At 46.2% G+C, this 12117-nt stretch overlaps 1 protein-coding gene across 1 annotated transcript in view; it reads right to left on the bottom strand.

Moving 5' to 3' along the window:
* stmn2b (stathmin 2b) overlaps window positions 1-12117 on the bottom strand; it is a 35305-nt gene that overhangs the window by 14369 nt on the left and 8819 nt on the right. Inside the window, exon 4 of the mRNA XM_068030944.1 lies at window positions 1877-2068. Within this exon, the coding sequence (XP_067887045.1) occupies window positions 1877-2068 (192 nt within the window). The remainder of the gene's footprint in view (window positions 1-1876; window positions 2069-12117) is intronic.

The following is a 12117-nucleotide window of genomic DNA, read 5'->3' as shown; positions in this document are numbered from 1 at the left end:
AATGATTCATTGTGAGACATATTTAACAGGTCCATAGAATTGAGCTTTAAAGAATTAATTGGAAGTACTGGTGTGTTGTCCAGCCAACTATTAGCACGAGTCTGTGGCCACTACCAGTGAGCTGCAAGGAGAGGCTGCAGATATCTGTGTCTCAGGATACTGACACTGCTGTACTTTCCCTTCCGCCCCCTCTGGTGCCAGCACACGTGGAAACTTTAGACAGGGCCTTGCTATCATTGCAAGTGTAAGAAAGATCCAACTGGAAGAGTGCTTCCTTCAGGGAAAGCAATTTCATGAAAGAAGCATCACTTCAGAGTCCCAGCTACCCTCCTCTCACCTTTCTGTCACTGAGAGAGTACCAAATGGAAGTAAGAGATTAGCAGCATGTATTAGTAAAGAAGTAGGAATAGTTAAAGTTGGAAGCACAGGGGTTACCCTATTGGTTTTGGCCATTCTCAGTCTGAATATGGATCTGATGATGGCTTTTCCATTATGCAAAAGGCACTGAAATATTCATATTCTAATCTAAGGTACAATTATAGAGTTAAAATAAAGCCCTTTACATGACTTCATAGCCATGACATAATTCGAACTGACAAGGAATGTGTGCCTTTGAAGTCAGCTACCTTAGCATTTCTGCTCCCCTTGTGTTGCTCAGTGTCAAATTTTGTTTTATAACGCTCCTGTGAAGTGCTTTGGGACATTTTATCACACTAAAGGAGCTATATAAATATAAATTTTTGTGTATTTTAGCTACTATGTTAATCCAATCATCATTTATTTTGCTATCTGAAAATGTAAATTATAAGTGGAGGTTTTAAGTGCTTTTAACTTCCTGGTTTGTGGCTGTGTATGAATACTTCAGTGTGATTGGTTGCTTACTGCTTGCTGACATCACTGCTGCTGGACACCAGACATCCCCTTGACTTGGCACCAGGTTTAAATTGCCAATGGGAAAGGGGAAACCCATGCCACAGAGATCACCAGCTCTTTGTGGACAGCTTTCTGCGAGGTCAGTGGCGAGCACCCGTATTTTGCTGCTGACTGCAAAATCTGGACCAAGCCCATTTTTTCTCTCCCTTTAGTACCACAAAACCACCCAATAAATAGGCAGTCTAGTAAAGGAAAATCCCTACCTGGACAATCTTCTCCAGCCCTACATTCTAGAAAACACCCTGCTTTCTTCTGCCTCCAGTCTACAACATGTCCCCCTCACCACCCTTTCTACTGCTCTACCATTGATGGAAGAGCCTTCAGCCACTATGGTCCTGCATTCTTCTCTTACGTCAGCCTATCTTAACACCTCCCAACCCAGCTTCAAATTCTGGTAAAGATTTTCCTCTTCAAACATGGCTTAGATCACCTTCCATAATGTCTCAACCACTTTTTGCTCTGTTTATTCCACTTTTCTGTAAAGTCTCTGTTATGTGAAAGGTACTATATAAATGTAAATTATTGAATAAATATGAACATTGAGCAACATCGTATGAGGACACGATAGGAATGAATAACCTACTGAAATTTATGAACAGGTGCTATCAGTGATAATATCATTAAAAGGATTATACTGTTCTTCAAAGATTGCAAAGCTTTTTAAAATTGTTGTAAAGTATTTGAATTCACAAAATTAAGACAGAGAATGTGATACTGTTGGGGTAATGTTCAACTTCCTCACGTGGGCTGTAATGTGACAGAGTGGATTGCTCACCTGTTATTACAGCTCATCACAAAGCGATGAAAATCAGACGAGTTTGACAGCAGGTGGCCAATCCACTCCACTACATTCCTACCCAGGTAGTGAACCTGAAGGTGACCCCACAATGAGTGAAAGTATGCATGTAGATGGCAACAATCAAATCCTCTGCTCAATATTTACCCTCTCGCGGAGACGTTCCATAAGAGCAGCTAAATGAGCCTCACGGTTTTCCTTGTTCAGTTCCATCTTTATGATCAGTTTTTCCTCTGCAGTCCTGCTGAAATTATTATTCTCTTCCATGGCCTTTTGCAAGACCTCTCGCTCGTGCTCTCTCTTTTCTGCAAGCTGCTTCAGAACCAGGGCTTCCTGGGACTGCAGATAACAAAAAATATATGAAAATATAAAGCAGCTCTGTTTGACAGTGTGCGTCACTGAAACAATCCTGAAAAGTGCTATAAGATATAGGATTCAGTTCCACTTTCCTTTTCAAAGCACCACACCAGCTTCTATGTGTGATTCACTGTGTGATTTATTAAATATTCTGATTATATAGCAGGCTTTTGCAGAAACATCAGTGTACAGGTTAGAAAACGATTGTTATTTGTTAGTGTAGGACACTATCATTGAAGTGAAGCAGCATTCATTAGCGTAAGTGCAGCAAGCAAAACAAGTCTCAAAGGAACAACTGTCCTCTTAAAAAATGAGAAAACGAACAAAACTGATTAAGCTAGCAAATTCATCTCTAAGTAATCTGATTCAACTCCATCCATAATTACAGGCTCATTGAAGAAATCTCTTTTTTTTAATCAAAAGGTATTTGTGAAAAATCTTTTTCATTAGTTTACAAAGGCAATGTGATGAGAATTTTTAAAAATCAAAATACACCATTTCATCCCTGAGGAAGCAATGATCATGATATAATTAGGTTCTTTGTGAGAATGGAAAATGAAAAAGAACAGACAGAGACTTGATTTGCAAGAAGAAAATTATATGGAAATTAAAAGAGGACTGCGACAGAGCGGGAGGAAAATTGGTAAACAGACTAGCTATGGGAAATATTTAATACAGGAGAGAGTACAGAAAAAATTCACAAGAATGGTTCCAGGGATGAGGAATTACAGCTATGAAGATAGATTGGAGAAGCAGGGGTGGCACAGTGGCCTCACAGCTCCAGCGACCCGGCTTCGATTCTGGGTACTGCCTGTGCGGAGTTTGCAAGTTCTCCCTGTGACCACGTGGGTTTCCGTCGGGTGCTCCAGTTTCCTCCCACAGCCAAAGACTTGCAGGTTGATTTGTAAATTGACCCTAGTGTAGGTAGGTTGCAGGGGAATTGAGGGGATGTGATAGGAATATGGGATTAATGTAGGATTGGTATAAATGGGTGGTTGATGGTCGGCACAGACTCGCTGGGCCGAAGGGCCTGTTTCAGTGCTGTATCTCTAAATAAATAGAAAAATAAATAAGTTAGGACTATTTTCCTTTGAGAAGAGAAGACTGAAAGGTGATTGATATAGGTATTCAAAATCATGAGGGTATAGGGAAAATCTGTTCCCACTTGCGAAAGGATCGAGAACGAGAGGGCACAAATTTAAAGTATTTGGTGAGAGAAGCAAAAGTAACATGAGGAAAAACTTTTTCACGCAGAGAGTGGTTAAGGTCTGGAAAACACTGCCTGAGAGTGTGGTGGAGGCAGGTTCAATTGAAGCATTCAAAAGGGAATTAGACTGTTATATAAAAGGAAGAATGTGCAGGATTACGGGGAGAAGGCAGTGGAATGGAACTGAGTGAATTGCTCTTTCGTAGAGCCTGTGCAGATATGATGGGCCGAATGGCCTCCTCTGCACTGTAACAATTTTGTGATTCTGTGATTCTGAGATGGAAGGAGTGAAAATCAAGGATATTATAATAAGGGAAAAAAGGAGGTGGTGAAGGCGCTGGTGAACAAGATGATTATTGGGTAAAAAAATGGAAGGAAGGATAAATATAAAGTATAAAGGAAGTTGCAAAAAGGGAAACTATAAAGAGAGGGAAACACAGAGGACAATAAGACACTCAATTGGAACATTAATAATAAAAGGATAGTCAAGATAAAGGTAGGACTGTGAAAAATGAATTGGAAAGTTTGTAATGGAGAATGCCGGAGTAGCATAAATACTAAATAAATACTAGAGGTCAATTTCCTAAGGGATTCTCAAAATCATCTGGAGGAGCCATGAAAACTCCAGGACAATAGTATAAATGCCATTAAATATGACATCACTTTCAAAAAAGAAGACAGGGATAAATTGGGAAATGGTAATTAGCCTATATCAGTTGTTGGCAATGAAGAGTACAGGAGTGTATGCCAGGAGCAGCACCAGACATACCTCAAAATGAGGTGTCAATCTGGTGAAGATACAATCCAGGACTACTTGCATGCCAAACAGTGGAGGCAGCATGCGATAGACAGAGCTAAGCGATCCTACAACCAACGGATCAGATCCAAGCTCTGCAGTCTTGCCACATCCAGTCAGGAATGGCGGTGCATAATGAAACAACTAACAGGAGGAGGAGGCTCCACAAATATCCCCATACTCAATGATGGGGGAGCCCAGCGCATCAGTGCAAAAGAAAAGGCTGAAGCATTTGCAAAATCACAGCCTCCTCCTGAAGTCTCCAGCAACACAGATGCCAGTCTTCAGCCAATTTGATTCACTCCGCGTGATATCAAGAAATGACTGAAGGCACTGGATACTGCAAAGGCTACAGGTCCTGACAACATTCCGGCAATAGTACTGAAGACTTGTGCTCCAGAACTAGCTGCGCCCCTAACCAAGCTGTTCCAGTACAGCTACAACACTGGCATCGACCCGGCAATGTGGAAAATTGCCCGGCTATGTCCTGTACACAAAAAGCAGTACAAATCCAACCTGGCCAATTACCGCCCCATCAGTCGACTCCTGATCATCAGTAAAGTGACGGAAGGTGTCATTGACAGTGCTATCAAGCGGCACTTGCTTAGCAATAACATGCTGACTGACGCTCAGTTTAGGTTCTCCCAGGGCCACTTAGCTCCTGACCTCATTGCAGCCTTGGTTCAAACATGGACAAAAGAACTGAACTCAAAAGGTGAGGTGAGAGTGTCTGCCCTTGATATCAAGGCAGCATTGACCGAGTATGGCATCAAGGAGCCCTAGCAAAACTGGAGTCAATGGGAATCAAGGGGAAAATTCTCCGTTGGCTGGAATCGCATCTAGCGCAAACGAAGATGGTTGTGGTTGTTGGAGGTCAATCATCTCAGCTCCAGGACATTGCTGCAGGAATTCCTCAGGATAGTGTCCTAGACCCAACCATCTTCAGCTGCTTCATCAATGACCTGCCTTCAATCATACATTCAGAAGTGGGGATGTTCGCTGATGATTGCACAATGTTCAGCACCATTCGCAACTCCTCAGATACTGAAGCAGTCCGTGTAGAAATGCAGCAAGACCTGTAGAATATGCAAGCTTGGGCTGATGTGCAGCAAGTAACATTCATGCCACACAAGTGTCAGGCAATGACCATCTCCAACAAGAGAGAATCTAACCATCTCCCCTTGACATTCAATGGCATTACGATAGCTGAATCCCCCACTATCAACATTCTGGGGGATACCACTGACCAAAAACTGTACTGCAGTTGCCATATAAATACCGTGGCTACAAGAGCAGGTCAGAGGCTAGGAATCCTGTGGCGAATAACTCACCTCCTGACTCCCCAAAGCCTGTCCACCATCTACAATGCACAAGTCAGGAGTCTGATGGAATACTCTCCACTTGCCTGGATGGGTGCAGCTCCAACAACACTCAAGTAGCTTGATACCATTCAGGACAAAGCAGTCCACTTGATTGACACCCTATCCACAAACATTCACTCTCTCCACCACCGACACACATTGGCAGCAGTGTGTACCATCTACAAGTTGCACTGCAGCAACGCACCAAGGCCACTCAGGCAGCACCTCCCAAACCTGCAACCTCTACCACCTAGAAGGCCAAGGGCAGCAGATGCATGGGAACACCACCACCTGCAAGTTCCCCTTCAAATCAGACACCATCCTGACTTGGAACTATATCACCGTTCCTTCACTGTCACCGGATCAAAATCCTGGAACCCCTTTCCGAAACAGCACTGTGGGTGTACCTATCCCACATGGACTGCAACAGTTCAAGAAGGCAGCTCACCACCACCTTCTCAAGGGCAATTAGGGATGGGCAACAAATGCTGGCCTGGCCAGCGATGCCCACATCCCATGAAACAAATTAAAAAACTCAGAGGCTGGGATTTTCTGCTTCGGTGTTCCTGGTAAGAAAATCATGGACTGGGGTACATTCGTTTGACTCTATATTTAAGTCATGCTACCCATGCCTTGGAAGTATTTGACTAAGCAGAATTGAGTAGAGGGAACTTTATTTTCCATCTAATCTGCGTTGCATGGTACTTGGAGGGACCTTGATGCAAGTTGCTGCTGAATTAATGGTTTGACAGTTCTAATATCTAAGTGCTCTGTTCTCACTGTTTATGTAACAGACTAGTAGATCTCCTGTGATATTCCTCATGGTGAGTCAGAGGTTTTGTAAATACAGGAGAATTTTACCTGGTCAATGAAGGGGCACTGTATCCATATAAACAATGTGTTACAGTGAGGAGGCACTATAGCCTTATAAACATTTTGTTACAGAGGGGGCACTGTAGCCTTATAAACATTTTGTTACAGTGAGGGGGCACAGTATCCTCATAAACATACTGTTACAGAGGGGGCACTGTATCCTTATAAACAATGTGTTACAGAGAGGGGGCACTGTATCCTTATAAACAATGTGTTACAGAGAGGGGGCACTGTATCCTTATAAACAACGCATTACAGTGAGCGGACACTGTATCCTCATAAACATACTGTTACAGAGAGGGGGCACTGTATCCTTATAAACAATGTGTTACAGAGAGGGGGCACTGTATCCTTATAAACAATGTGTTATAGTGAGGGGGCACTGTATCCTTATAAACAATGTGTTACAGTGAGGTGGCACTGTATCCTTGTACACAATATATTACAGTGAGGGAGCACTGTATCCTTTTTTTTTTATAGAGATACAGCACTGAAACAGGCCCTTCAGCCCACTGAGTGTGTGCTGACCATCAACCACCCATTTATACTAATCCTACATTAATCCCATATTCCTACCACATCCCCTCAATTCCCCTACCACCTACCTACACTAGGGGCAACTTATAATGGCCAATTTACCTATCAACCTGCAAGTCTTTGGCTGTGGGAGGAAACCAGAGCACCCGGAGGAAACCCACGCAGTCACAGGGCGAACTTGCAAACTCCGCACAGGCAGTACCTAGAATCGATCCCTGGGTCGCTGGAGCTGTGAGGCTGTGGTGCTGTGCTGCCCTAAATAATCCTTATAAACAATGTGTTACAGTGCGGGGTACTGTAATCAATGTATGTTACTGTATGGGGTACTGTATCCCTATGCTTTCCTTCAACCATTGAAACTTGTTCTTTAAACTCACTGACAAATTATGGCAGTGTGAGTGAAGTTATCATCAGTTGCATAATAAATGCAGTGTCACACTACCAACATAGGTCGAATCCATTTTCAAATATTCATGAAGACTAATTATGACAAAAGTAGTCATTAAGTATGTAGTTACCTAAATTGACAAATTAGAATGAAAACATTGTGAACCTGACCTAATGAGGTAATTGCATCAGCTATAATATTCTACTGGTGTATTATTCATCCTATTTGACTTTTGGTGCATAGCTATTTTTGTATGGTACAAACAAAGCAAGTGGAAACTCTGTCTATGTGCATTTCTTATGAGTTTATTTTTGAAATCCTTTTGAAGGTTGATAAAATTCTGCAGATTTCAGACAACTAGCTGACAAAAAAATTTAAACTGTACATGATATGTGATTCAGGGCGAGAGGAACCAAAGTAATGTTATTGTGAGGGGTATATTGTATAGAAAGTGTTTCTTCTTTGACCTCCTTGTCTCGACAGACAATGGGTAAGCGCCTGGAGGTGGTCAGTGGTTTGTGAAGCAGCGCCTGGGGTGGCTATAAAGGCCAATTCTAGAGTGACAGACTCTTCCACAGGTGCTGCAGATAAAATTGGTTGTCGGGGCTGTTACACAGTTGGCTCTCAACTTGCACTTCTGTCTATTTTCCTGCCAACAGCGAAGTCTCTTCGACTCGCCACTCTTTAGCCCCGCCTTTATGGCTGTCCGCCAGCTCTGGCGATCACTGGCAACTGACTCCCACGACTTGTGATCAATGTCACAGGACTTCATGTCACGTTTGCAGACGTCTTGAAAGCGGAGACATGGACGGCCGGTGGGTCTGATACCAGTGATAGCTCACTGTACAATGTGTCCTTGGGGATCCTGCCATCTTCCATGCGGCTCACATGGCCAAGCCATCTCAAGCGCTGCTGGCTCAGTAGGGTGTATATGCTGGGGATGCTGGCCGCCTCGAGGACTTCTGTGTTGGAGATACGGTCCTGCCACATGATGCCAAGGATTCTCCGGAGGCAGCGAAGATGGAATGAATTGAGACGTCGCTCTTGGCTGACATACGTTGTCCAGGCCTCACTGCCGTAGAGCAAGGTACTGAGGACTCAGGCTTGATACACTCGGACTTTTGTGTTCCATGTCAGTGCGCCATTTTCCCACACTCTCTTGGCCAGTCTGGACATAGCAGCGGACGCCTTTCCCATGCGCTTGTTGATTTCTGCATCTAGAGACAGGTTACTGGTGATAGTTGAGCCTAGGTAGGTGAACTCTTGAACCACTTCCAGAGTGTGGTCGCCGATATTGATGGATGGAGCATTTCTGACGTCCTGTCCCATGATGTTCGTTTTCTTGAGGCTGATGGTTAGGCCAAATTCGTTGCAGGCAGCCGCAATCCTGTCGATGAGTCTCTGCAGACACTCTTCTGTGTGGGATGTTACTGCAGCATCGTCAGCAAAGAGGAGTTCCCTGATGAGGACCTTCCGTACTTTGGTCTTCGCTCATAGATGGGCAAGGTTGAACAACCTGCCATTTGATCTTGTGTGGAGGAAAATTCATTCTTCTGAAGACTTGAACGCATGTGAGAGCAGCAGTGAGAAGAAGATCCCAAACAGTGTAGGTGCGAGAACACAGCCCTGTTTCACGCCACTCAGGATAGGAAAGGGGTCTGATGAGGCACCGCTATGCTGAATTGTGCCTTTCATATTGTCATGGAATGAGGTGATGATACTTAGTAGCTTTGGTGGACATCTGATCTTTGCTAGTACTTTGAAGAGACCACGTCTGCTGATGAGGTCAAAGGCTTTGGTGAGATCTATGAAAGCAAAGTAGAGGGGCATCTGTTGTTCGTGGCATTTCTCCTGTAGCAGGTCAATGGTGGATCTCCCTGCTCGAAAGCCACACTGTGCCTCAGGGTAGACAAGCTCAGCCAGCTTCTGGAGCCTGTTTAAAACGACTCTAGCGAAGACTTTCCCCACTATGCTGAGCAGGGAGATTCCACGATAGTTGTTACAGTCACCGCGGTCACCCTTGTTCTTATAGAGGGTGATGATATTGGCATTGCGCATGTCCTGTGGTACTGCTCCCTCATCCCAGCACAGGTAAAGCAGTTCATGAAGTGCTGAGAGTATAGCAGGCTTGGCACTCGATTATTTCGGGGGTAATGCTGTCCTTCCCAGGTGCTTTTCCGCTGACTAGAGAATCAATGGCATCACTGAGTTCCCATTTTGTTGGCTGTACGTCCAGCTCATCCATGGCAGGCAGAGACTGGGCTGCATTGAGGGCGGTCTCAGTGACAACATTCTCCCTGGAGTACAGTTCTAGGTAGTGCTCCACCCAGCAGTCCATTTGCTTGCGTTGGTCAGTGATCGTGTCCCTTGATTTAGACTTGAGGGGGGTGATCTTCCTGATGGTTGGCCCAAAAGTTCTCTTAATGCCATCATACATTCCTCTGATGTTTCCGGTGTCGGAGGCCAGCTGAACACAACTGCAAAGGTGTTGCCAGTAGTCATTTGCGCAGCGCCTGGCTGTTTTTTGTGCAGCGCTTCTGGCTGCTTTAAGTGCTACGGATGTTAACTCACTGGGGGTTTTCTTGTAGTTCAACAGTGCAATGCACTTAGCGGCTATGACAGGTTCCAGCTCTTCAAAGTGAGATTGAAACCAGTCTGCATTCTGCTTCTCACATTTGCCATAGGTGGTCATTGCTGAGTCATAGATGGCATCTCTTGATGTGGGCCCACTTGGTCTCTGCATCCCCTGTAGGAGTGTTTTGAAGGGCTTTTTCAAGTGAATTTAGAAGCTTATGTTACAGCTGTGGATAAGAAATTCAGGATTGTGACCCCCGCCGGACGCCTGCCTCCTCCCCCCTCCCCCCTACACCACCTTCCCCCCAGCACCCCTTCCCAGCTCACCCCCGCACCCCTTCCCCCCACCCAGTTACCCCCTTCCCAGTTACCCCCTTGCACCCCCTTCCCCCATCCCCTCCACCCCCCCGCACACCCCTCCCAGCTCACTCCCCTGCACCCCTTTCCCCCACCCCCTCACACCCTCTTCCCAGCTCCCTCCTCGCACCCTCTTCCCCTGCACCCCCTCCCCTCGCACCATCTTCCCCTCACACCATCTTCCCTTTAGATTAGATTTTTTTAGATTAGAGATACAGCACTGAAACAGGCCCTTCGGCCCACCGAGTCTGTGCCGAACATCAACCACCCATTTATACTAATCCTACACTAATCCCATATTCCTACCAAACATCCCCACCTGTCCCTATAATGCCCTACCACCTACCTATACTAGTGACAATTTATAATGGCCAATTTACCTATCAACCTGCAAGTCTTTTGGCTTGTGGGAGGAAACCGGAGCACCCGGAGAAAACCCACGCAGACACAGGGAGAACTTGCAAACTCCACACAGGCAGTACCTGGAATCGAACCCGGGTCCCTGGAGCTGTGAGGCTGCGGTGCTAACCACTGCGCCACTGTGCCGCCCTTTGCACCCCCTTCCCCTGCACCCCCTCCCCTACCCCTCTGCACTGCCCTTCCCAGCTCCCCCTCGCACCTCCTTCCCCCCACGCCCTCCCCCCGGCATCCACCGCACCCCCTTTCCCCTGCACCCTGTCCCTCCTTCCCTCTCCATCCATGAAATCACACAGCTTACTGGTTAGGAGCCCTGCTCAGGGAGAGGCCAAGGCTAAGGGAGTAAACCCTCACAGAAAACCCGGAACGGAACCCCAAAGGCGGTCATGTGTCACCTTTGGCATGTTTCCGGCAGTTCCTGCAGCCATACTAGTGCCAAACATTGTGTTCTGCACTCCTTTGGGCCCCACCAGGAAGGCCGAGAGGGGGTTTTGACGTTTGGGCAACTCACAACCTCCATACATCTGCCCAGGCATGCGCCATGGAGGGGTCATTCCATAGTCGCCTCACAGCGACCAAAACAACACGGAAGGCAGCAGTTACGGGTTATAAGTCCAGCAGAATTGGCGTAGAGATTGGGCGTCACGGGTTGCCTTTGTCGGTGGGAGAGGTCATTGCATCTCACTGGACAGCTACCGCCCACCTCAAATCAGGCAGCCCCCGGTCAGTAAGGTTCTGTCCCGCCACAGTCCACCTGCTTCAATGGGTGCTTGGAGCTCAAGGTCATTGCCCAACAGGTGGACTGTAACACCGCACCAAACAACACGACCAAAAAAGGAAAGAAGGTACCAGCCCTTCGTTTTGAAAGCTGGAAAATCAGAACTATGTGTCCTGGCCTGTCGGAAGATCTTACACAAATCAACGATTCTTGGAAGATCGCCATCATTAACAACGAGCTCAGTAGACTCAATGTAGACATTGCAGCACTTCAGGAGACTCGCCTCCCCGCGAGCGGATCTCTAAGAGAGCAAGACTACACCTTCTTCTGGCAGGGTAGGAATCCTGAAGAACCAAGAGAGCATGGAGTGCTCAGCATGATAGAGCCACCTTCAAATGGCTTGGAACGCATACTGTCCAACTGACTGCTCACCGCCTCTGGCCCAGTACACCTACTCAGCATCTCTGCTCCAACTCTCTGCTCCCCATCTGAAGTTAAAGACCAGTTCTACGAGGAACTCCATAATATCATTAGTAGCACCCCCAACACAGAACATCTGTTCCTGCTGGGGGACTTTAATGCCAGGGTTGGGGCCGACCATGACTCATGGCCCTCCTGCCTTGGGCGCTATGGCATTGGAAGGATGAAAGAGAATGGACAGAGACTGCTGGAGTTGTGTACCTATCACAACCTCTGCATCACCAACTCGTTCTTTCATACTAAACCCTGTCACCTGGTTTCTTGGAGGCACCCAAGATTACGCCATTGGCACCAGCTGGACCTTATCTTCACAAGGCGAGCCT

This window comes from Heterodontus francisci, chromosome 5 (assembly GCF_036365525.1).
Source record: "Heterodontus francisci isolate sHetFra1 chromosome 5, sHetFra1.hap1, whole genome shotgun sequence".
Lineage (NCBI taxonomy): Eukaryota > Metazoa > Chordata > Chondrichthyes > Heterodontiformes > Heterodontidae > Heterodontus > Heterodontus francisci.
Note: the sequence above shows the minus strand (reverse complement) of the source record. Positions and strands in the feature narration are given on the sequence as shown.